Source organism: Lineus longissimus, chromosome 12 (genome assembly GCF_910592395.1).
Source record: "Lineus longissimus chromosome 12, tnLinLong1.2, whole genome shotgun sequence".
NCBI lineage: Eukaryota > Metazoa > Nemertea > Pilidiophora > Heteronemertea > Lineidae > Lineus > Lineus longissimus.
The window spans coordinates 766,241-793,697 of NC_088319.1; the positions used below are offsets into that span (position 1 = coordinate 766,241).

The 27,457-nt window shown below is 43.2% G+C and overlaps 1 protein-coding gene and 1 non-coding gene across 2 annotated transcripts; both read left to right on the forward strand.

Moving 5' to 3' along the window:
* LOC135496896 (transcription factor HES-1-B-like) lies at window positions 1–15,042 on the forward strand. Its single transcript, XM_064786463.1, has 4 exons — window positions 1–521; window positions 3,045–3,149; window positions 5,627–5,714; window positions 11,873–15,042. The coding sequence occupies exons 1-4, from the start codon at window positions 444–446 to the stop codon at window positions 12,748–12,750; spliced, it is 1,149 nt and encodes a 382-aa protein (XP_064642533.1). The 5' UTR covers window positions 1–443; the 3' UTR covers window positions 12,751–15,042.
* Window positions 15,043–18,509: 3,467 nt separating this feature from the next.
* Window positions 18,510–18,582, forward strand: Trnav-cac (transfer RNA valine (anticodon CAC)). Its single transcript has one exon. It is a non-coding gene; the product is annotated as a tRNA-Val (tRNA).
* The last annotated feature ends 8,875 nt before the right edge of the window (window positions 18,583–27,457 follow it).

The window sequence follows — 27,457 nt, forward strand, 5'->3', positions numbered from 1 at the left end:
AAGATGTCGCACAGAGGCCACATTCCAAAAGATCGTCGCACAACAATAAAATCTGTGACGACATGAATCAAAGTCGAAACTCTGTGGGCGTGATTTTCCCACCGTTTCGGCGCGTGCCGAGATAAGATTCCATTCACGAATGGCATGATTGACAGCTCCGGTAAACAGGTCCCACTAAAATTGGCCCACGGACTTCATTGTCAAGCGTGGTACCCGGATGAAAGTGCGCGCTCCTGATTGGCCGAAAGTTGAGCGCTGCGATTTGTTGGATCTTTGAGACAGTGGCGGCATGCGGTGTATAGTCCATGATTTTGGAAAGGGGGATTATTTCGTGTTAGGAACTCCAGATGGGCGCATGAGAGTGGATTGATCAGTTTGGACTAGATTAAAAGCAACAGGTCCGAGGACTTTTATACAGTTAGTGTGTGACTTTAAGGATTATTATGATGGAAGAGATTATGGAGATGTTGCAGGGGGACAAGATGGAGAAAGTGTCCACGTCAAGTTCTGAGGCAAGGAAGGTAACGAATCGATTTTCTGATCTTTTTGGGGTCATTTTTGGGTGATATTATTGATTATTATTTTAGTTCGATTTGTCCCGATTTTGGTTTCGCAGCAGGTGTCGATGATGTGGGCTGATATGGTTGACAGTCACCACAAGATGTTCATGTCATGAGTTGGGTGTGTGTCACACGATGCTTTCTCCCCTATACTGCTGATCATGCTAATTAATTAACATGAGATTGTGAGCACGATCAAGGAAGTTTAATCAAGTTAAAAAGTACCTGCATCATACGATCTATTCTAAGCATGAATTTGAAAGTCATATTATGCGTGGGGTTATTTAAAAAATAATGGGTTTTGGTGCAGGGTATCTTTATTATATTATATTGGCAATGCCATTTGATTTGTTATTTGAATAATTGGGTCTCCAACCATGGAAGCCATATAATATATTGAGATGTTTACCGAAAAATCCTTTCTACGTGGAGGTCACTGATTTGTATTCATATCACAGGCCCAATCACTGAACTCTTAGATGATCTTAAAGTATCTTCACTCTACTCCCTGGGTTGACCGAAACTGGGAATCCACCCATGTTTCTTATTTTGATATAAGAAGCTCTGAGATACCTGTTCGGGCGTTTGACTTATGATGCAGGAGTGGCTTTGGACTTGTCATACCAATCACTTTCATCATGTTTATATTTGGACTTGACACGAAGAAGGATTGCCAACAGACCAGCTGCACCACTTGGGCTGCCTTCCTTTTGATTTTGTTAGGTCTTTGTGGTTCGAAAAAGATCGTCATTTATAGAGTGAGGATGGGGTTCCGTCGATTGCTTTAAAGTCTTCATGAGGCCTATATTCCGTTCCTTCAAAAATTCGTTGATTGAATTTGAATGACTCATAAAATATGACATATCTTCTGAATAAAGCTTTGCTAGTATCTTATTTGACCTGTCTGTCCATTGATGATAAGGCCTAATTACTTTGATGAATGATAAGTTTTGATGAAATTTGCCCTGACACGATCGGTATTCTCTATGTACGGTCGCATAGGCCTCGCCACAGTCACGTAATTAATCATACCACCAGTCATATCACGTATAAAAAGGGTGAACAGGGCCTAACGATGACACTATAGGTCGTTATTACGCATGTCATCAAATGAACAGCCAGGTTCATGCGCTCAAACACGTGGTGTGACGTCACGATCAGTTTTGAAAGGAAATAACGTGGCAGGGCTCATCTGACAATTTGGAAGGACATTAGGCCTTTCTTTGGCGCTTTTTCGTTCCGTTTTTAGGCCTACGCGCCAACTGGAGCAGACCCGCGTCATAAACTGTCACATGGTCTTCAGAAACAATGGAAATACATAAATGTGATGTAGGTCACGTGATATGCTCACTGCATAACATTATCATCAGCGACAGTTTCATTTTGCACCACATAGAAGTGCCGTCACGAAAAGTTATAGGCCTACTTTTTTTGGTCGTAACCACTTCTGTCACGGGGGTACGGTCATTTAGTATTTTGACATTGGTACATAATATTGTAGCAATGCATTTCACTATTCGGAGATATCGCCAAATGGTTTGCTGTAACTCTGATCGGAAAGATGTACAATTTAGATAGTTTTTATCCGAGATTGATGTTTCCCAGTTGAAATGGCAAACAGCTGTCGAAGCAGGGAGTTACAACTTAGTCAAAGTGCGTCTGTGGGTACTAACTGTAAACTCTATGTGAGCGAGCAATAGTGAATAATATAGTTAAAAGGTCACCCTGGCTTGAATTCAAACTGACGTACAAATACAGCAGACAGTCTGTTGTAGTTTAAGGTCAAATCCAGCCTTTCACGGGCCAAAAGCATCGCTATTCAAAATCTTAACAAAAATTTCTTGACAATGCACAATGCCTTCGAAGGAATAGGGGCCAATTTGATCTTAAATACAATGCCGTTCCCTTTTTCCACCTTAAAGGCAGACAAGAGATAATTCTCGCAACCTTAATTTCGATTTTCATTGTGTTACGTAATACATGTTGTATTGCGCAATAGGGATTGTTACCCTTAACATTTTCGGCGATTTTCCGCGAATTTCCACTAACGTTACGACATCAGTCATAATGTAAAAATGTCGAAAGTGCCATTCCGGTGCATTTTTCAAATTCGGCTCAGTGAATATTCGATATCCAACCGAGTGTCAGTGGTTAGTCGTAAAAACGGCGATATTTTGAAATTATCGTACAATAGCAGCTATTACGACACAATCGGTTTCATTTTGTCTCTATTCTTTTCGTTAACCCCCTCCGGGGTCGTCGATATTAGGCAGGTTCGGCAAACATGAACGCCCACATCGACGACGGTTTCTTTTTCAAAGCTTATGAAAGTCATTTATGTGAGTCGCGTTATAAACTTATAAACGAACTCACGGATGACTTTATGACACCACAGTCCTGCTTGAAACCACATTTTATGATAAAAATAGCATATCTCCTGCCCTTTATTGTCCCTTTAATGAGAATCTGCTTTTATCTTTCCAGAGCTCAAAACCGATAATGGAAAAACGACGGCGCGCAAGAATCAATGCAAGTTTGTCAGAACTTAAGTCATTGTTACTCGAAGTCATGAAGAAAGAAGCGGGAATGGTAAGAACTGTTTATGCTCTCCGACCCCCGACCCCCATCACCCTCAATATCAGATTCGCTTTCACAACTGATTTGTTGCTTTCTTTTAAAGTTGGCAACTGACAACAGTTTTAAACGCAACTTTGATGTTTTCTGGCAAATCGGTGTTAAAACGAGCCGGACTCTACAGGCCTGCATGTTTTCTAATGACGTGAATTCCCGGGCGTGAATTACGCACTGTTCTTCTATTATGTCTCTGGCAAAAGAATAGTTCGGTTCCACTGATGTCCCGGTTTGTAAAAGTGCAGTCCCCGGGGGCCTTTACCAGCCTGATAATGACAAGGCGCTGGTACTCATCCCATTATTTTCAAATTCCTCACAACTTGTTCAAGAGACCCGACACGCCGTCAAAGAAAACGAGATTTTAAGTCACGTGATTGTCATGTGACCTTAGCTGGGTTGAGCAGCTTTCACTAGAGTTTTTCCTCGCTGATTCACAGAAGAAAGTTGTTTTTTCGCTGTTCTTTGCTGAATCCATCATCATCATCATCATCGTCATCGTCATCATCCGGGTCACAGCAGCATCATCTTCAAGAATGGCGTACATCTTCCACGCTCCTGAAATATCAGTGTAACGTGCTTTCAAAACAGACCAAGCATTAGTTGTACGTCTTATTGTTTTTGCAAATCCTTTTCAACATAGATATTATTATTTGCTAAGTAAACTCGTCTAAAGAAAGGGCCTGGCGAGTTATGTTTGGCCGCGTGGCAGGGCCTAGCGACTGCCGGACCGCCACGCTCCGTCTAGCTTACGTCACAACACGCCTAAGCTTGTTGTTCTTCCCGACGCTTGGGCCTACAAAATATTTGTTCTCGAAACAAAGCATAACGCGCGTAAGGTATCAACGCCAGGCCTATAATTATGTAAATTTTCTTCTATATATCTCGGAGTGGTGCCAAATTGAGGGAACGCGTCGTTTTGGTTGGCACGAGCTGGGCAACGCTGGCATTCCGATGGGGTTGCGGGAATGTTTTGCCCTGTGAAGGATAGGTCGGTTGAGGTGTGGGAACTGGGTCACAGGCCTATCAAATATCTGGTGTATTTAGCGCAAGATAACCCCGAGATTGAAAAATATACTTCGGTGTTTTGATACATACGGTGAAAGTTGCTGATGACTGACCCAAAGAATGGTTCGCGGAATGATAGTAGGCAGCAACTCTTGAGAAGCGTTATCAACGACGAAGTGTGTAGATGTATTTGGTAAACGACATCTTAAACCAATTTCACGATTTTTCGTTCAGATTACATGTAACAGAAGATGACTTACAAATTTCGCTTAAATGACTGAGCGCCGGGCTTGATGACGCGGACCATGGCGTAGTCCGTAGTATTACGAAACCTGTCTATTGAAGTAACAGGTTGTAGTAGAAAAATGTAGACTGGTTTCCGTTTTTGCCGTTTCAATGGCGCGCGAGTGCAGCGTCAAAGACGGGAACTATTTTCCCACCAACTGAACAGAAAGTAATTTAGCTCAGCTGGACATTTCGTCTTATTTATGACAATAAAATGCACGCAAAACGTTGGCTGTTATCAGTATTTGAATCAATTTCAATATACTTAACAACTGAGACTAGACTTAAAACTGTACTAAAACGCATTGGTAAAATCCATCAAGGGAATATCATTAATGGCTTCCGAGAAATCTCGTCCCGTCACTGATATATACTCCACACCGGACCTACCAAATGTTGGGCGAGCCCTTAGCAACGGTCTCCGCGGCGAGAAGCGTGTGAAATGGAGTGCGGGGAGTAGGTGGAGGGGTTCGGAGTATCTCGGACAGGAACTCTCCAACACGGTCCTTGCTTTTAACAAAGCAAATGAGTCTTCGCCTGACAATGCGAAGGATCCTTGATCAATATGCTCACGGTCATCAAGTCACCCAATGTATTCCTGATGTAGCACTGATCCTCTCATTTTCGGGCCCCCAAAGTACTCTGTATAAAGGGTGACTGAGGTTCGGGAACATTAGCCTTTGTGACCGTGGTCTGCTTAACATATGCCACGTTCTGTAGGAGGAAACCGGAACTCCTGGGGGAGATATCAGGGCGGCTAGACCTTCCGTGAAAAGTGCCTGGCCGGTTGAAGTGGACCCGGGTGTTGTGAGAGGTGACAGATTTCTTGGAAATGTCTTTCAACATAAAGCTATCATCGACATCATTGACATCCTTTGGAGAGAAGTATTTCCGAACTAAATACGATACGGAAGACGCAAAACTACCCCAAAACCGCATGACGACGGGCAATGTCCCAAAATCGTGGGAACTGGACGCAATTCTACGATCTCACTTCACTCCCACTTCTATCAACTACTTGCAAGAGGTTTTATTTGTCGCCTTCACCCCCACTTCTAACGAATGGTTCGGACAACTTCACAAAATGCGTCAGTCCTTTCGCTTTAACACTTGAGCTAATTTAACGTACTTTCATCTCTCTGCAGGGTTCAAGACATTCCAAGATGGAAAAGGCAGACATCCTTGAAATGACTGTCAAGCATTTACGACAGATTCAAAGACATCAATTTGCAGGTAAATATCATTTCTATTCCATAAAACCACGAGGGCCCATACTCATATACACGATTTACTCAGAGTTTTACGCCTAATGCTTCGATCTCAGTGTTATTGTACGCCACGCTGCCCCCTAACAAAGTTATAGTCGTGAAACGCTCTCGAAGTCGAGTATTTTGGTCTGGACCTCTTATTGTCTCGTAACTAAAGTGTAAAAGAAATTATACTCTGGCAGGAAAGCATATATCCGGAAACTACGAATTGTCATTCAAGGGTTAACACGGGCTTTTGTCGATATATCGTTGCTACCCAGGGACGATAGCGCGATCTCGCTATCACATATGCTAATTACAAAACAATGGTGACCAATTAACAGAAACAATAGAATGATTTAATTGCTTTCATTGTTAGAGACTAATTCAGTAGCCGCGGGGTACCGCCCCTTCGGCGATTGTCCGGTGTGAATAAAAATAGTCTTGGCAGTGTCCCTTGGCAAAGCATCCGTTAATTTACATCTATCCCCAAGTTTTCATCTACATATAAGGTCATTGGTCTTGATAACCATGCATCTTTCGTCATATAGGTATCTTTTTTCAGGGTGTGACCCAACCCTATCGTAAAGCAGGCCGCCTTTCTGAGCTGTGCACGGGCCGCTCTTGATAAGATGTCTCTCCCTGTCATTTCTTTTTAAGGGTTATCAAAGGGTCAACCAACATTTCGATATCTTCGATAGTAACATCAAAATTACACATACACGTTCGGACGAAATCTTTCGGTAACAAAGCCTATTGTTGTCTGGACGAGGCAAAGGTCCGGGTCCTTGATTAGGCACTGAGATATCTCGTGACTCAGAGGCCCTATGGAGTTATCATAAGCACGCGCGTCCCACACCTTTGTCGTGAGAACACAGGCCTAGCCCTAAATACGTGTCCTGGCAAATTGACCCGTACGTCTCCCGGCGGTTGATAAGAGCTCGGTGACGATATTTCATGCCTGTGGCGTGTGGTCCAAAGGCCTTGTGAAATATCTCGCCCAGTTACAAGATTCGCAACCACCTGTTACTGAGAGAGGCCTAGTTGAATGAAGTTAGATAAGTGCCTAGTGACAGGCGAGATGAGGTCTGTCCCACGGCCCCGTGACTCCATACTTGGCGGCAATTTTTATCCTCTGGCATTCGGAAGTATGGCAGCTGATTGACTTTCTTTCACCAGACACATTTATTGTCAAACGGAACTCGACCAATGTCCACAGTAGGTAGGTTCCGCAACCCCACGAACGACGAAACAGTACGATCTATGAAGGACTGTCGTGTCATCAATTCTTGTTGATTTATGTGATACTTATAAATCATTTTCTACACGTAGGCCATACGCAGGGGAATCCTAGAAAGGTATAAACAAGCGTCATCATCGTTAAAGTATTTTACAAACTTCGCCCTTCCTTGTTCACTCGTAGCTCTTCGTAAGGATTGCGGAACCGGGCTACAGTACCAATGAACAACTCATCCATTCGAGTCAATTAATTGCACCGTTGTTGGTATGAACACGGCTGTTGTCATCGCGTAAATCGCGGCATAGATCGCAATGATGTGGAGCTAGGCATCAAGCCAGTGACCTCAAGCAGGAGAAATGCATCTAAATCTACATCTTAATATACAACAGCTGGTCATGGAACGCCCGTGATTTTAAGCAGTCCGGTTTCGGTTGTTAACCGTAGGCCCGAATGTCGCCAGTGGTTGGTTGGCAAGCCCCCAGTGATGACACGAACCAGCCGCAGAATCTAGGCCTCGATAAGTCCACTCAGGCCTACTTCGCCAGTCAAACATACAGTAAAGACACGCGACTAAGTTATCTGTCGGCTGCTGACAAGTCTGAACGTGGCCATCTATCAAAGACACCTACACTTTAAATCATATTATCGAGAACGAGAGTAGGCCTAGATCAAATGGGAGGGCCTCAGAAGTGGGCCTACTTAGCTACGAAAACAGAGCGTTTCTCGTGGGAACGGAATTGAGTTCGTCAGTTAAGCATTTGTCAACCGTTAGGGAGATGTTTGCTGCTTCAAATATGACAACAGCACAAATGCCAGTCACTTAATTTCAACTTTAAATTCAAATAGGCGGCTATCGTTTTTTATTTTTTTCGGCTTTTATTTGTTTAAACTTTAGTGTACATGGATGAAGTACAATGTTCAATGATGTCCGGAGAAAGGCGTGTTCCTTTTGACTACTTCATACTGGATACTATCCAACAGTACCATGCATAGATTTAGATTCAAAATGCCATCCTCTACAATATCAAATAACAAAACTGGCCCCGGTGCCAACAAAACTTGAATTCGACGAAACTAAAGACATGAAGACACTAAACTCGCTTTCACAATGCGCCACGCGAACTCACAGAAAACGCCAGTATTTATACTTTTTACTTTGGTTAATCAGTTTATTAATTGATAACCCAGGGGGATAAAGGTATATGGTTGCCGGGTCGCGTCGACCTTGTCAAATTCAAGACTTACAACAAACTGCCTTTACAAATGCATTTGGATCGGAGTTCATTACATCTCTACCCCGTCCCTTTAAACAAAATCATGCAAATAGGTGTAACTTCGAGTGTATAAGCGATACAGTTATCTTCCTGCAAACGAGGTTGACTCATGGTCGCGCAGGCGCACACTCCTGGACAATACGAGTCAGACATATACATCGGCGGACCCGCGTCCGTGCTCCTGCAAACAGTGGGGCACCTCAATGAGGATTTAGATGGAATTACACGAAGAAGCCAGTCGGCAATTATAGAGCAACGATGGCGAATGATAACAAAACGTCGGCACACGTCTGATTATCAGAAGCCTGCTAAAATAGCCTCGGCGTGTGGAGGTATTTGAGGGTATTTGTGGCGAGCACACGCTGTTGGCCTCAGTAACCATGCTAAGACCAGGGAAGAGTGGGTCTGAACCAGCTGCCCTAACGTAAATAGCGCTGCAGACGTCCCGAGAAAGGGTTTCTTAACACTAGGGTTCCTCAGGGAACCGTATTTGGCCTGTTGCCGTGAAAGGCATTTGGATTTGTTGCCCTCTCGTGTTACTGAAGGAGCGAAATCTCTTGGAGGAGGGCCATGGTTTAGGGTAACAGCTCAAAAGGCAGATGCGTCCGCTGCCGAAATCGAAAATAGGTATAAAATCGTTACTCCTTTCACGAGCGCTTTGGCTGAAGAAACCACAGAAGGTAGCGCTTTATGGCACGGGTCACCATCAGCCACTTTGGTGGTGCCAAAGAACTACACAAAACATCAAACTAAATGAATCAAGGCTGTCAGTGGCTTTTAACTCAAATTCTTATTGATGGTACACTAACTTACCATTAACCTGTTGCAACTAAAATGAAGGATGCCAAACTTGAAATGACAATTGTATCATTATCTTGGAGAAAGATCAGCTTGGAGAGATCCTCACATAAGATCTTATCTCTTGTCTGATGGCCGAAGAAACGTAGAGACAACTTGCATCCAGACTCAAAATGGTTGCATTGGCCCCATCCCCTACAACGTAAATTGTTGCATTTATAGTTAGGTCTAAATTAGGTCTAAATTGGGCATAATTGGCTGCAAGGTAGAATGAACATGTTTCCAGTGTTAAATTGCTCCAGAACCGTGACTAGTTCAAGAAATGACAATGGCAGGACAGACAATTTAACGGTTTAATCTAAAGCAATTAAGGTAAATTGAGGAAGAAGTTTTACAGCAGGAAAACCTGTGTGGTGAAGTTTTTTGTAAGTCTTTCGGAAATGTCGCGGCAGAATACGCGATGATGAACAGCCTGAACTCGATCGAGGGCACGACATGGTACGTCTTGACTGCTCCTCAGTGATATTGGAAAATGGTCATGGGCGTGTCCTGCAATTCCTGTTTTAAGCCATAGGCCTAAGTTTGCCAGACCTGGACTTCCAGAAATAACCATCACGGCTATTGAGTAAATAAATCATAAGTTTGGGGATCAGTCCACTGCGACCACGTGGTATTTGTCCCTAATTGAATTGATACAGAAAATATGCCAATTCATAGCATATTTCATGAGAAAATATTATTTTTCCACCTGAGCTTGATACACACAAAGAAAGGAATGCAACTCGACCCGCCTCACGGCGTAACGCGTAAGAAGGAAAACAACGTGAATTACCGCGTTTGGAAGAATGATTTGGGCAATATGTGGAGGTATTTGACCCGCGGGGATTGAAATATGCTCCCTAGCGTCGAAGTGGTGTCAGCAATTCATATTTCTATATGGTTTCTTAAGTATGGTCACAGAGCGGGACTCCAGTACAGTTCAAATTGCCGCTGAGCAACATCGACCAAAATAGAAGGCGTGATCACAGGTCGGAAAACCCCGTTGAAATCTGCACCTGGCCGTCAATGCGGAAGATCAACCTTGTGTGTTTTTTCTCTCTGAAATCGTGACCTGTTCACAGCTGTAGAACTGTTCAGACAAAGGACTTCCCTGTGCAAGTTAGTCATATAACAACCTGTTATCATTTTCTAAACGGTCAGGAAGTCAAAGGATACAGAGGTCCGGTACTTTTTTTGGACATTGTTAAAAATCGTGGCTTCAGGCTTTCGGAAGCGCAAATGACTTCATCAGTCAGGTCATGTTTTAGTCAATGTGATGCGGAAAGGCAGTTTTCCGCTCCAGAAAAACCAACCATCGTTTGACCTGTCATAAGACACCCAAGGTCAGATAGCCATTCCACTTTTCTCTGTTTGAGCAAAGATTATATCAGTAATGGATAACTCTCTCACAGTTCAGTATTGTAGGGGGAAGGGGGAAGGGGGAAGGGGGCGGGGGTGGGGGTGAAACCAGTGACTTAAATATCATATGTTCACCAGCTCACAACATTAAGACATCTCTTCTTTCGATGTCGTCTTTATTGACCAACGGTCTCAGATTGGCGAAAACTCAATATAGATATTCTTACAAACAAATGCGAATTGCATTTCTGGAGAAACAAGTGTTTGTCCTCCATTGTCGTTCACTTCCTACATGCGTTGTCTCAAATATCCCCCATACGTTCATGCCCCGACCTCCCATTGACTCTGTCTACCCATTCATGACATGATGGCGGTCGAACATGCCCAAGATGTCCGAAAGAAGACACCTCGTTTACTTAGACAGTAACATCTCACCATATCTACTTGCACTCATATGAGCTTTCCAACACTGCTTCATTCTCTCTAACCACTCTTCCAACCAAATCGACCAAGGTTGAGCGGAATAAAACTATGTTGTTATATTCTGGTGTACTCCTACGTCGTTTCCTCGAGGATCATTCCCGTTAGAATGTGTTCGAGAAGGACCCCAGTCACTTGCAGATCCCCAAACAGTGGCAACAAAATGCGCGTGGAATGCGTGTGACCAATCCCAACTCCGCTGATCCCCTGCGAGAAGTGATACAATACCGTAGTGCCACACACAAAGTCTTCGAGAAAAAAACTAAACGCAAAATCATCACACTCCTGACAATAGACTCAAGGAGTTAGAAAAATCCCCAAACGATGCGACAATGGAAAACATGAACTTAATACGGACCACTCCTACTATTGTATTTTATTACAATCTACATCCATTTTTGCAAACTCTTTGTCACAATTATGATAATCTCATTTAACAAAAGTTTTTAAAGTCCTCCGGGTATTGATGCTGATTCTTTTGCAAATAAGAGGTAACTGTTTCTTCCGGTACAAGGAAGCAATTGAAATTCCTGGAATCGTTTTTATGTAGATGACAATCGTGACTGGTAAACTGAAAGAACTCGGATTGGGATTTAGTTAAGCACCAGAATCTGAATGATGAAAGTTCATCTGAGATTCATCGTATTTGCAAAGCTGTGTGCTGTATCATTTGACACCTAACAGCCCCAAGATATAAGGCAGAACGACTAGAAGTAAAAAAAGGGATTCATCAGAAGGTCATCTAAACGTACCAAACATTATTCTCTTTTTCGGTTTAGATTGTTACAATTTTCAGTTTAGATTTCCAAAGTTCTCCAAAGTTCTCGTCAGATCATCCGGCAGCTGACCTCACTCACAAGACCTAAGAGTACCTGGGAACGAGGTTCATCTAGAACTTCGATCTTTGGTCATCATCTGACTTGTACTTATGTTTCGTTTCTTTTCTCGTTTCAGCTGCAGCCTCGTCCGACCCTTCTGTCCTCAACAAGTACCAGATGGGATTCAACGAATGCGCAAACGAGGTCATCCGATACCTTAGCTCCATAGAGGGAGCCGACGTCGAAGTCAGAGCGAGGCTCCTTGGTCATTTAGCCAACTGCATCACGGGAGTCGCAAATGCTAGTACGGCTGCGCAGAACGCTGTCGCCATGGTTACGCAACAACCACCTGTTCAGAACAATCCTCACATGAGGCCAGCGCCACTGAAAGTCATGAATCAAAACTCTGGGAACATTCCTCTGGCGCCGAAAATGCCAATCTCGCCGCAGACGACGGAAATAAATAACAATACGATTTCGTCAGTACATACGTCCCCAATTGTGTCACAGCCTGCCCCGGTCCCAAATATGAACTCAAACAGGAATTTAGTTCCCTCACCTCCAACGCCGAGAGTTCAAATCATGCCCAGCAAACTGCCATCCGGAGAACTTGCCTTCGTCATCCCCGGGAACATTCTACAGCAGGGGCAGATGCCCAGTTACGTCATCCCTGTTTACACTGGCAATATGAACCAAAATGTGACGTCAGTGTCTTCACCACCTTCATCAACAATGTCAACAGCCTCAGTTTCACCACGCCATTCCTCACCAATGCAATCCGGGTCACCCACCTCGTCATCAATGTCTGGCCAATCACCTGCCGCAACGTCATCCTTCTCGGGGTCACCCGGGTCAGATCATACAGTGTCGCCCTCTACAAGTTCATTTTCGCCATCCACGCCCGTGACAAGTCGTAATAAGCAACTTGAAGAGAGTCCCATGCACCATCAGCTACTGCATCTGAACAATAATCCTTTGAACATTAAAGAGGAGGATGTGTGGCGGCCTTGGTAGGAATCGAACTCTTCACATACCCTCCGTCTTTCTGGTGCTAATAGAATAGTGTTGCTTACTTTGTAAAAAGACTTCATATTTCGGTTCTGTGTTTTGAATGTACGCATTGTGAACCCCTTCTAGGGGAGGCTAGTTTTCGTCAAAGAGATGGTCTCGGTATTTCTCTAGCATCTGAGAAAACTGACTTCGGTATTGACAAACGGTCGACTATAGCTATTTCTAAAAACGTGTAGATGGCCGCTTTCTGGTCGTGCATGAAACTGTGGTTGAAATTATTTTCGATAATTAGACAGTGGATGTTGACAGTATGTTATTGTTGTCAATTGATAGAGACTGCACGGGATAAGATTCTGAGATCACTTATGAGATGGAAGTCAAATGCTCTATTTCCCACGATATCAAAAACTAACAACTATCATTGCAATCACAATCGTCAATTTTAGCGTTTATGATGAGCCACTTTTATAATTTTTTTTGCTTCAATATTTCAATCGTGTACATTTCTATTTGTAAGGTGTCTTTCCATTACTCGTACGTCGAGAATACGAATTGTACTGACTGACCCTGCACTCGGATAGGAAACATTTGAACCGAATGTCCAGGATAAAAATTACTTATAATATTGAGCTATGGGTATCATCGTAACAATATCCTTGCCTAAATGCGAGCAGAGAACAAAAAACAAATAGTTAAGCTCATTTCGAGAACAATGTTCTTAGGTTAAGCACTTTGTTCAGACACAATCTCTATTTTCGTGTTATCTGGTTGTATATGAAAAATATATGCAAATATTGTATGTTATGTAGTGCGTTTTCACTTAAGTAGACCAAAGGATGTGTGCATTTTGTCGTCATTATTCACATGTTATTGGGTCTACTTGGGAGGAACAGAACTTCAACTGTGTCTCATCTGAAATTGAAACGAAATTTCTGTACATTATGTGTGTTTGCGAATGTGTTTTTTTGTTCTAGTTGGACTGGAATAGAAATCCCAATGTCTTTCAAGGTGCAATCTTAAATATTGTAGCCTCCTCCAGGCCTGCGGCCGAAGTACTTAAAAATATAATGTAAGTTCCATCCTGAAGTTGACCACAATACTGTAATGCATTTTCTGTATAGATGTATATGAAATGCACTGCAACGCTTGTGTAAAATTGCATGGAACGGAAATAGTGATGGATAGAATTAGCGTAGGTTTAGTTTTAGGCCTTATGCCTCTAGTAATCAGGGGTTACTTCGTGCATTCTTGGTGGACATGTTTTCAAAATGCTGTCCTCAACAATTTTGATTCTTTTCTCTTTAATATTCCTGTCATAAAGCAACATTACAATACATTTCGGAGAATTACTCTAGCTTCACTGATCTAAGACCGTTTCTAAATTTTCAGGAAACAGGAGATATTAAGCACATGGTCGTACAATGCCATTCAAACTGTCCGATTGACTAACGGTGGGTTGGCAAACACTTGTTCCCTAGTGACCATGACCTCTTGTTGCGGCTTGGCTGTACTAATAGTAATTGACTGAAATGGTCTTAGATGGTTGAAACTAGAGAACGATGCAAGAAACGAGGCACTACAATCACTTTTTTCAGTGTCGAATGCAGAATGCATTAGTTACACTGTAAACGGGGCGCCCTAAGTTGTCTCGTCGAGCAATCCGTATCCACGACCATTAGTTTCACGGCCATGCAGGAGCCAATACATTTTTAACGACAGCAACAAGACAAGGCGCTCAATTTCAAAGTGTTTGTTCCTTCATACCCAGTAAACAACATGTCATTATTCCAAGGAAATGTTGCAATAGAGATTTTGTAGGATTTAGGGTGGGGAATGTGCACCTCATAATGGACAGGCCTGAATCTCTGCGTCCGAAATGCCTACTGAATCGCATGAAAAAATGCAAAAAAATGGATATTCTTAACTTTTCTTTTTAAGTGTTCACCATGGATCCTGTCGACCCGCTTATACTAAAACCTTCTTCCTGTACAGTCCTTTTTCAAAACGTTGTTTGTGATTGGACGTGGTTGAGGTGGTGTAAGTGTAGTGTATGTGTAGTGTATATTGAATGACTCAATGCAAACCTGATGCCGTTTGTGTCTTAATGAAAATGTGATGGATGTATGACTGTGTGAGTGAGCAAGGGTAATAGCATATCTTTAATTCAAAGCTGCGGCAAACTACTTAAAAGGTGTAAATACGTACTGTTGGTCAGATATCTCGCCAGTTTAGTCTTTCAGTAGTGTTTATATTGTAAATAGAATCGCAAATGAAATAAAAATTGTTATTAGTTAATTTGGCTTTTTTGTGATGATTATGGCAACTGTTCGACCCAAGGCACTGGACTGATTCATTGCCCTTTAGCAAGATACATAACCGCGCTGCTGACTCTCTCAACACAGGAGTACAACGGGAAGAATCAAGTGGTGTAAGTCGTTCCGCAAATCCTTGCGTTGCCTCAAAATATTCAAGAGACGCTGGATGATACATGTGAAGCACTGACAGCGCTAATTGTGTCAGATTATGAATCCGCCCCATAGCCTATGGTTAACATTGCTGTCTACCACGCAATTGGTGGAGAATCAAGAATTGTATTTCTGGATGAACCGGCGTGCCTCTAAGGAACTGAAATTCCCGGCTTTTTGGATTTTATATGATTTTCATAACGTTACGGAAATCACCATGGCCAAGTCGGCCTGAGATTCATTTCTGGTCCTAAATTAGGTCGATAAGTCAGTAAACTATAATCAAGTTCGATCTTGCTCTTCACTAATCAATCGAATGACAATCGATCTTGCTCTTGAGAGCTGGCCAGACATCGTCCGATGTTTCGTCTGGGTCATAGGAAGTGTGACCACTCCTCGTCGAGATTTCTTCTGACATTATCGAGTGGGGATATTGATTGAGGTTTCACAAGCCCTACAAGAGCTACGGGCGACGAAGTATAATCATCATGGGTTCATGGCAGACATGTTAAAGAACTTTCCGCGATTCATCGTACAGAAAAGCGAATTTCGTACGAGCAATATAATGCCCTGCTCGCGCCTCTGTCAGTATCAAAGTAATTGACGGATGATCGAGTCATACCTATATGCGAGTTTCTGAATGGAACCCTTTTGCGGCATTATTGTCCAATTGTTCATTTTCACCCCCCCCCCCCCCCCCCCCCCCATGAAAATGCTTAAAGGAGACTGACTCGCTGGTCGGCGACTGGACTTGATGACGCGACCGAACGTTGTTCGCACAAGTGTTGCAGAACCTCCCTATTAGGAGAGGCGAAACCTCGTCTGAGGAGAGATCTGGGTGACTTGTCAAACCTAGGCCATCTCCGAGTGGAAAAATGATTGAAATCAAATTCACGTCATCAGTAGGGGACATCGTGACATTTCGCTCATTAACCTCGCCAAACCAGATTTCAGGCGCCTACAATAACCTTAAAACTCACCAAACCTGCTCCAGCCTGTCGTCTTCCTGAATGCCAGAGTTGCGCAACAATCATATTCTTTTCAGTTGTTTATCTTTTTTATCAGTCAGCCACAACAACGCACATACAAAATGGTTAGAGTATGAGGACAATAGCATAGGTCCTCCTCGACCCATTAAATTTGTCATTCTGATTGGAAGAATACCTTTCGTGCAAATTTCCCGTGTGCTTTGCCAATATTATCCGGTCTCACCGCAATAAGTGCGCTGGGGCACTTCTTGCGTGTGGCGGCAGTATGCGACTTGACAAAAATACCAGGCCTATTTTGCCGAGACAAAGCGCAGGAACGCGATCTAGGCCTTTATCACATTGTTATCGCTGGTATCGGTTGATTTGCTCCGATCAAACGTCTCGGGTGAATAGGACCGCTGGTTTGTAGAGAAGTTGTTTGCGGGGACTCAGTCTTGGACGCGCTCCAAACACGAGGGCAGGATTTCCCGCTCAAATTGCTTGACAGATCACCCGTGCCAAAGATCAGCATAGGCTGGGAATTTAGCCAAAAAAAGCATACTATGTGTTCTCCGCTGGTTACTGGTAACATGCTACTGAAGATTGCTAGGCCCCAAAGTGAACAACATGTCATCGCGTCCTTATCTTGGACCAAAGACAAATCCTAAGCCAATTAACGTACTGGCGCCTAACCGTAGTGGCACGGAAACTCACTCACTCCGCCTTGAAAGAGGAGTGGTACTGTAGAGACATCCCTGAACAAGGAGAAGAAACCTGCTGTCGGGCCATCAAACTATGTTTCGATCCGAGCAAGAAGTAGCTGTTTTATAGTAATTGTTTTACTAAACAGCACACTTAGTAAATCCCGCAAAAAATCGAATATTGACCGACATTTTTGTTTTGTTTATTTTCCCCTCCAAGTCTTCTCATCTCAACAGCATCACAGGAAAACCTTGCCTCATACACGTAGTAGGCCTATTCAGAATAAAAGTACTCATTGTGACAATATACTGGGGCATTTTCGCGCCTAAACGATTAAATGACCTTTCACGCTAATGAATTGATGAATAAGCACGTTTCAAAAGGAAAATGTCATGTAAATAACTTTTTTTGTCGCCACAATTCTTCGTGATTGTCCTGAAGACTTATCTTTCGCGCGTAAAGGCAACTTATTCGCGTGCGCGGCGCGGGAACTACAGTTTTACGCTATTTCGACACTCGATCGGAAGGGGTCGAGTTTCCCGCGAAAAGATGAGATGGCCGGAAAAAATTTGGCGGGAAATTCCCCATTGATGGGTTTTGTGATTTCAATAGGCCTCTGTCCCAGTTTAGATTTCAAGCCCCGGGAGCCATCTGCGTTATAACCTGGAAGATTCTCATGATATGAGAATGTATATATATGCCTAAAGAGCAGTTTTTAATTGTGAAAAATCCAGGCCAATGAGTCAAGTCAATTGAGTGAGATTTCGGCACGTGCTGCATTGCCTAAATAGTATATATTCAAGATATCTTAATAATTGGGCCTCGAGATATTTAATGTGATTTTTTAGACTTGTTGTCGTAGAATTTGGTGGGAATCGTTGCGGGTTTGGTATTCCACGAGAAAGTCGGGCCTATGCTGGCGCGCGGTGGGAACTTAGATCTTACTAGCTTTATCTAGGTCAAAGGTCCGCCCCTTTGCACTGGACCTATTGTGAAGAGTATATTTTATACTGTTTATATTGTACAAAGAACACACCAAGTTAAACACACGCACGCTTCAGCATTTTTTATCACTCGTTTGAGTGATATATTCAACTTCCAATCGTGGCAAATTACCACCTTATTATTCATGCAGTGTTTTAAATGTCAAGATATTAAAATACTGAAACATCATGATAAACAAAGGCCATGTGAACGTTATTGGTTTTCCCTCTTTATTAAGACCAAACGAGTGAAATCATTCGTTAGTTAATCTAATTGACGTCGGTGTCAATTTAAAGGTAATGATTGACAGCTCAAAGTTAAGTCTTGATTGGGTGACACGAGCCAGTGCAGACCTCTTACGTCCATTTCCAGTCGCAGTTTTGGCAATAGCCAGTGACAAAATCATTGCTCTCGGTCGAGGATTTAAGTAGAATCCTTTGTTCTCCGAAAAACAGCGGAAAAAGGCATGTTTCGCTATCGAACTCATAGTTAGGCCTTCATGTACGAAAGGTACCCACTAAACCACGAAACTAGAAAGGCCAGAAGAAATCCGTCGCTAACAGTCCGAGCAGAGCAATTAGAATCGAATAGATCGAACCATTAGCTTTGACTAGATGAGCTAAATGCCTTTCTATTTCCAACAGGTTTCGTAGTGTAGTGGCCATCACGTCTGTCTCACACACAGAAGGTCCCGAGTTCGAACCTCGGCGAAACCATTTTTGAAAAAGTTAGGGAATCTTATTTTATATGAGCTGATATCGATCCTCGGATAAAAATTTCGTTCGCGAAAGGTTCTTTCAAAAATACTACAAATTTAAAGTTTTTTTATGTTTTTGAAAGATTCTTGTCCGACACAGGCACGTGCGATGGCCGCCGCAGACCGACAATGGTGGCAGGCAATATAAATTGCAGATAGAACAGCGATTTAATCGCTTGTTTGCTGGGAAGAATTTTTGCCTGAGTGGAAAATGGTGTCGGAGAATAATCGTTAATCAACAGAAAAACCAACAGAACATTAATTATAGTGTAATTTTTAAGAACCATCCGTTGAATATAAACGACTGATGACTTATATCACTGACCGAAATTTAATTTTGCAATTACAGTACATTTTTTCAAATTAATGCCATCGAAACGGTCGTTTTTCTCATGAGTGATGATTCTTCTCGGGGTTTTATTTCTTGTCAGTAGGCCCATCCTCCGTTCAAGAGATTCAAGGACATCGCATATCAGGAGATGAGTTCCGAGGCAAAAAGTGAGCTCATGAAACTTCACGATAAATCAGAGCCAGGTTATTCAAAACAAGTTTCGTCACTATCGCTGGCTCGTTGAGTCTAATACTTCGCGCTAGGCCTATTTTTACCAAGTTTATTTGCGGGCCTTAGACAGGTATGCCGATGTAGAAGTTTAAAATGTCCTAGGATAAAATGTCCGGAAACAAAGGATTCTATTATGCGCTGAGCTATTGATAGCCATGGCCTCTATAGAACTATATGCCATAATCTGTTAGAATACAATAGGCCCGGACACTTTTTCCAGGGGGGATACTTTCTACTTTTACACCGGGTATGTCAGACGTGTGACTGACGGACCTGGATATCTCTTCACCAATCTTCTCTGGAGTTCCGCCAGTGTTCGCCGGGGTTGCCAATTAACCCTCAATTGAACCATTAACCCATAAGATGTTCGAAAATATGCGTTGCTTTGGACGGCGCAACGGTGAATGGTATACCAATTGTTAATAATACGAGATACCTATACTAGTAATTGTATGGATTCCTTGGTGTATATTATCATATAATTGACTATTTATGAAGATTATTACTTGCATCGCTATTCTTTCCGTCGTATCCCGGGTCCACGCAACTGTGAAAATTCTCATTTAGGTAGAACCCCCATTAATAAGAATAGAAATGTAAGGTATTGGCACCTTCGACGTCGTGCATTTGCGAATGGTAAAAAGCGCGTACATCTGCCTGTGATACGAGTAATTTGACGGTGTATACCTTGTCAAATGCTCAACTGAGAATGTTGGATATCGCTAGATATTAACAGGGAAGCCCATAAAGCTCATTACTAATACTACTGTGATTTGATTCAAGAAAGCCACTTCTAAACCTATAACTGGGAACGCTGCAAATATGGTCGCAAAAGCAACAACAGTGTACTTCATCGCAGCCCTTAGCAACAATAAACATCATAGCGTCCGCCTGGTCTGCCGGCTTAACGCGGCCATGCGCCCAACATCCCTCGAACACCCCCAAGAGCTACCGCCACGCCGCTTCTGACCGCTGCAAGGTGTTTTTTCAAGTTGACGAAATATGTTAACAGATAGGAAAATATTTGAGTAGACTATCTCACACTCTGCGGCTGATGAGGTGACAACACGAACATCTGAAGATCGCGGGTCCGCGGTCGGGTCCATTGCGCGGACACGGTGCAGCCCTCAAGGCGAAGACGCTTAAAATCCCGATGCTTTCACTAGCATTCTTGTAGTCATTATTTTAAGTGGTTATCTAGCGAATTCCTTGGTTGTTTTCTTAGTGAGTACATGACGTTGGTGTCTTCATTAAGTTGGGATGACAATGCGTTGAAGATGGGGTGTTACTGAGGTAACAGTGAAGCCCTATTTCAAGAGGGGCTCGATTATCAGGAAAAATATCGCGTATTTTAACCTTGGGGTATTCTTTGCCAGACTCTGTCGTATTGCGATGGTGACAGATACATCGTTCTTGTTGACCAATGCTACCTAAGGGACATCAAGCAAGTTACCATAACGCATCACGACCCTTCCTTAGTGATATATCACCAATATCTTAACAAAAAAACAACACTTAATAATAGACAAACATTTCTGAAAGTTGTTAAAGTTCATAAACTAACTCGTTAGAGAAAAGTATTTATGTCGAAATAGGCAACAGGTCATATTATCGACCTACGCCACTTCTATGAAATCCTTATCCATGGCACGGGTTCGTGTCTTAAATTCTAATCTGTAAATGCGCTAAGCCCAGCCTTCTCAAGCCATTCCTGCATAGTCCTATTTCTAATGAGCAGATAGTAAGCCTGTGCGACCCTTCACCCCCCGGTTGAAGATGTCACCAGTGGGGCACCGTAAGCTGGATAATGAGAGTCGCCCATGGGGCACCGTAATCTGAATAATCAGCTCACTTGTTTGAGCTGCGACGCGAATCGCATTTCGCCAAAAAGCGTCGTGTCCCGGAGTGACAGGAAAGTGTATTTATTGTTCAAAGACGCATGCTCGCAACTTGGGTCAAAGCCGATTAGGCATGGTTATTTCGTATTCTATCCAATAATTCTGTCTTCAAGATTATCGAAATCGCACGTTCTCGAGTTACTAGCTTTCAGGAGCGCAAGAATTGAAATGAAAAACCGCACAGTTGGGTGGTCACTCTTTGTTCTAAAATCTAGACCAAAGTGTACTGTAGTGTATTTCATATCGTTCTGGCCAAAGGTATTGAGTTGAACTCAGAATGTGACCAGATCACATAAAACAAAAGATAGTGGTGTTGCACAACACTAAACATCATCCTCATGGTAAGCCTAACTAATGCGCCTTCACGGTGTCAACTAAAGCCGGTCAACTATGACACCGGCTGCCCAGAGCTGTGTAACATAACTATTTGTGATCAAACCATTACAGTTTATTGACAAGAAGTCAGTCAAGCACATTGGCCAGATCTCTCTGAAAAACAATATAGAATTTAGCTCACCAGTCATGCCAGTGCGGTCAATACGTTATTTTGCCCCTTACATCGCAATTAAAAGAATTGCCTCGCCGAATACACGGTCTATTAATTGTCTTCAAACAAAGTCCGCTTGGTCTTAGTTCCCATACTTTCTCATCAAATTGGGGGTTAATCTTGATATCAACGGCCCCTTCGAGACAGTTTTCACTGGGGGGTCGGTAGGCCCGAAACCAGCAAGGGCAAATGGGCGCAGTAGGTGCTAATTCCTTAACAGGTTGCTAAATCTCACGTAACAGCTGGGAAAAAGGATTGCTGACATCACACTCATTTCTATTTTATTCTTAGAAGCCCGGTTACAGGGTCGACCCAAACTTCCCTTAACACTTCCTCCGACAGGATATTCGATACCGCTACATCACCCCTTGCACAATACGACCTGACCATGTCTCGTTAAACATTAAAATCATTTTATTATAGCAGACAGTAAGGTCAGTAACGACTCGCTGGGGGCCAAAACACTCGAAACATCATCAAGTGCTTATAAACCTTGATGAGTAGTGTTCAAACCTTAATATTCACTGTTCACCAGTTATTCTAGTAATTACGACATTGTTAAAAGTGTCGATCGTAAACTCCTTGAGTCTCAATTAGCACTCGGTATTTTCGCAAAGCATTCCTTGGGAAGCCAGGACGGTTATTAAGTGATGATTCAACGTGACACGGGGCAGATTTTGTAGATTCCGTTTCAGATTTGCTGGGAGTGGTCGGTGGCAACATGTTCAGTGATGTTGTTGGTAAGGAAGAGGGACCAGATTGCAATGTTTCTGGGTGGATTCGCAACATTGACCGTTACATGCCGCTGTCAAAGTTGTCCCTATACTGGTTGCAAAAACGTCTTACGTACGTACGTTCATTGGCGAAGGCTCAGTGGGAAGGGGGTGCCATGGGTGCGCGTGTATTTCCGTACTCGTGAAGTTAGACAGGGTGAGAAATTACGTAATTTTGACCTAACCTGGCATTAAAAATCCAGGCCTTGCCAAATACCCCTCGATCTATTATTGTCTTTGAGCATAACCCACTTGCATCTTCACCTGAATATCTTTTGTTCTCCAGCCTTCTCATCAGGGCAAATCTTTTAAGATGACATCGACCCCCACGGAACGCCTTTCTAGGGAGGTCGATAGGTCTTATCTGGTAACGGCAAATAAGCTCAATGCCTGTAATCTAACGTCAACTGCGGGTTCGAACCATGACCAGATGACCGCTAGCCCAGAGTCCCGAACCACTAGCCCACAGTTTGACACTGACCTAACAACAAAATAGACTATGTGGAGGAAAGTAATTGACGAAATAGCTTATTTTCTCCCATTGTTCGTCGGCGTCCTTTCGTGAAAGAAATCGAAAAGCATCTGTTTTAGAATCCCCGCCAGGGGCACAGCCTTTTCTCTCTTTTCAAACAAGGTGCTCTCCGTTCCAAACAGCGCATTGTTGCCCTAAGTAGAAGGTGTCTAACAAACGATATGGTATCCCGAGATAAGGTAGTAACACTCATTTGTAACTCAGTAACTAATTTGCAACCATTAAATCCTGTCTCTATGACAATGTCATGTTAAAATCCTACAGAGTAATTCAACGTTATCAAAATTTAACAATTGATATTAAAGTCCATAATAATTTGTGTAAGGGAGTGATATGACGAGGATAAAGCGGGATACAATAGGTTTAATTAGTACTCAGTTGGTTGGAAGGGCTACTGACCCGAGGGCGGATGGCATTGACGGACCGCCGTCCGCTGTATGGTGCGGCGAGGCTCATGCCCGGGCCAGTCCACCTCAACGCGAGAGAATGGGGTAATTTTGGACATATGTCGCCAGTCGTGGGACATGGACCCTCGCCGCGCCAGGACGGACCGGGGCCTCTTGGCAACAAACACAAGTACCACTCTACCCACTTCACCGGCAAAGACCGCGGCGAAATTAGCAAACCTGTATCGCTCCGAAGAAAGAAACAAGCATATGGAATTTGGACATCAGTCTTGAGTCGAGCTCTCGAGGAGTCGGCAAACACTGCCTGTTGTGATGGGCCAATGGTCCGTGACGGATCCGACAACTTAAATACTTGGTCGGGTAATGTCAGGATGTTTGAGAGTTCCTGCGAGGCGGTTCGCCAAGTTCATTACCAGCTAAATAACAATATGTATGACCAAGAAAACTCTCGAAATAACAGGGGTCCGATCCTTATCCTTGTAGGTGTCGCAAGTTGCAGTGACGCTTTAGAAGTGTACGTACATATTTGACGTTTAAAAAAGGCTTTCTGATGTTGCTGTCGATATTATAAAAGATTTCTTACATAGGAACATGACTTAGCGTGACCATGATGTCAAACAATCGATTAACGAGAGGAAATTTCACGCACCATTTATAGGGTTTCAAGAGCGGCAACCATGACGGTTTGGGACCTTTCTGCCCTCCGCACATTGGAGAGTTACAAGTTATGCAAATTATTCATATAAACTATGGCGGACAGTGCTTTGATCAATCAGCGTACATCCGTCGAAATTTATGATTTTGTTGATGTCTTGGGATGAGTTTATCACTAACTCACTCTCTGCGGCAACATAACGTGTTTGTCTACGTCAGTTGTACAAGGACACGCCTCCACTCTCTGCGGTATCGGGCAGCTGTGCTCAGTACATTAGATGAGTATATTGCCGGAATGAATTTAACATGGTCAGATGCACTGCCCTTTTTTATATAAAGGCCGGATCCAATTTGAAATCTTTTGTTTTAGCGAACTTCTGTAATACGTTCGCGACTGTTTATTTTGATTAGGATTGGCGAAACTAACTATCTCGGGATCTCTGCGACTGCCGACCCGTGCTTGGCCTTGTTTAGTTGACTTAAGTTGTCACCTGTTGGCCAAATATTGAAAGGCCTAGGGTCAGTTGATGCGCACCTGTCGAACTTAGGCCTGGCTGGACCGCGGTGGCAGGCTCGAAGTGAAGGCTATAACAAGCAGGTTTAACACACTGTCAGATCATGGGGACGATGTTATAAGTAAATTTGGAGAGAAAATGTTTAACCTCGCATACAGTGTTTTCTTGACGTGTTTCGTGTAATATAGTTCATATTGTTGTACGTTGTTTCACCTGTGGATGAGATTGGTTTTATTTTCAGTCTCTGTGGCACGCGCCGTGATTGGTCGCTTGCCAGACGCATGGTGTGTCGTCTGCTAATAATGATCTAAAGCCATATGAATGTTCACTTCTGCTTATTTTTCCCACGGTCTGAGCGGCGGAGATCAAACGCACAGGCCTAGGCCTGATTGAAAATCGCCCAGGTACGAAATGTTCACGTTAGTAATTGTCTACAGGTTGAATCAGACTGGCTTGCGGCCAACCCGCAAGGCCTCTAGCCCGCCTTCAGCTCACGCTTGAAAGGCAATAGGCCTATCAAGACGATACTACCATTGTCATGATTGTCATAGGCCTATTCATCGGACACGAGTTAGACCCTTTGCCCTTTTGATGAGCTATAATTCCACCCCTTTTAAGATAACAAGAGGACGTGTTATTATTCGCGCTATTTAGGCCCACCTGCCGATTATTGTCCCTTATCCTAGGCCCTTTGTGGAGACCTCGGGGTCGTGTGACCTGCTCACGGGAAGCCAACAGAGTGTGCGAAAGACGACAGTGTTTGTATGTCCGGATAAAATATAACCTGAAAACAAGCCGAGATTTTGTTGGACTTTCGCTTGAGAAAACATTGGCTTGTGTACCGTCTCACGGGAACGTAGGCCCAGCCTGATTGGGTTTTTTGTCTTCAGTGACGAGTTTTGAACCAAAAAGAGAAAATGATAACTGAACTTTGGCGTTTTACTCCGCGGCTGTAAACTTGAAGGAGCCTGTTTGCTTTTGGTTCGACCTTTCTCCTTCAGAAGCTCGGCGTCTGACCGCTGGTCGTCACGGGCGGCCAGATCTGATCTTCAATATTCCATATAAATCGAGACGGGGGGGGGGGGGGGCTACATACTATTACCATTTACTGTGTTAAAACTAAACTAGATACAAAACTCACGATAAGATCAAAATTTTCGCAGACTGTCTATCATTGGCGCGGAATTGTTGTCGCATCTAGCAGTTCACACGCGTCTTGAGTGACTCCTCAGATAATCTTATGTAATTTCCTCCCAACTTTTTGACAATAAAAACTTCGGCGTCCCCCGAGTCCCTGTTTAAAATCACGGTTGGTGACGCGATTTAAAAGATAACAAGGTCCAAATTTGGGCTGATGCCGTGAGGTGATTTATTTAAAAATGTCCTAAAATACATTTGGATGAGATAGGTGTCTCTTTGTGCAAAATATAGAAAAGAATCTGTCCTACTGATTGGAAAAAAAGATTGGGTCTGTAAATCCAGGATATCAGAAATGGATGTTTGCTGTAAATTGTAATGGCAGAATCCAGGAGCTATCATCTTAGACAGATCGAGCCAACGGCCTGAAGTAGCCTGAGAATTCGATGCCATGACATTTTTAATGACCAATTTATACCCATCATATTGTCTTCGGTTTGTCTTTGGACATGACGGAGCTGTTCTGTATCGCTCAGAGCAGGGTGTTCTACCAGCTAGAGGGGTGGAGTGGGGGGGGGGGAGTTTGGGGGTGCTTTCGGAAGCGAAGTGTTTTCATCCGACTCAAGCAGGAGCCAGGGCAGCTGTCTGTGATAACAGCGGCAGCTTTGTTGAGAGAATAACATCCAATTCATCCCAAAATGTCTGACAAGAACACGCTATGTTATCAGGAAAACACGGCGTCCAGATCTCAATCTCGCGTCTTGTTTAAACATGTATGTGTCTTGTTCGGTGACATTTGACTTCATGGAGAGTTTGTGCGGTGGCCAGACTGGACATTGATATTGTAAACTGACGCGACAACGTCCTGAAGAGGTGCCGAATAACTCTTTAAAAAACCACCATGATTTTGCCTACTTCCAGCTGCTGTTGGGGCCTTTACATGATAGCAAGTATGCGCTACTGAGCAGAAGGTATCATAAACAAAGATATCTACAATAGTCGAAGATAAATTAGTCAAGTGTGGCAGGGAGATACGCATGAATATAACATTAACATTAGAAAAGGAGCAAAGACAATCAACGTGCCTCAGGTCTTTCAAAATATCAGTCACGTTCAGTGGGCAAACCTATGCACAACTCAATTGTGAAAGCACTGATGATATGGATTTGTAGCGAGGTTTGCCACCAAGGTTGATATTACATTTCACGTTGTTTCAATCAATCCATTGTCGAATGTATATCTCATTTAACATTATCTTTGAATCAGTATCTGTCTTTACCACCTTCGATGATTTTTAAGAAGGGTCAAATACCAGATTTTAATCGGCAAATTGAAGGGCATGGCATGGTCTGTCAGACACAGTTAGAATTAGTACCATAATTGGCCACTTCAGCATCAAAGCGTGTCTATCCCCCGTGGATGTCCTGTCCCTGCCGTGTCCTTACCGGTTACCAATCTCAACTCAACGTGACCAGAAAGACATGTACATAAATGTACACAAAAATACTGGTAATCCGTTCTGCTTAAAACTAAAACTTAATTGGATCCGCTTCAGTCTAAGCTGGTCAAGTTTACCTGAACATTGAGGTGCACTTTCATGAAAGAATGCATTGTTTAGCTTGCCAACGAAATAGTTCATCAGGAAAAAGGGTGCCATGCCTGAATTTGTGGGTGTCTTCGGCCGGAAAATTGCCTCCTATCATTTTGGTCAAAACCAAAAAGAAAATTGCAAGATTGGTGACAATTTGCTAAACTTACAAGCGTTTCCTTTGGTTCCCACACGTCTTGTCGACACATTGGCGACATCAG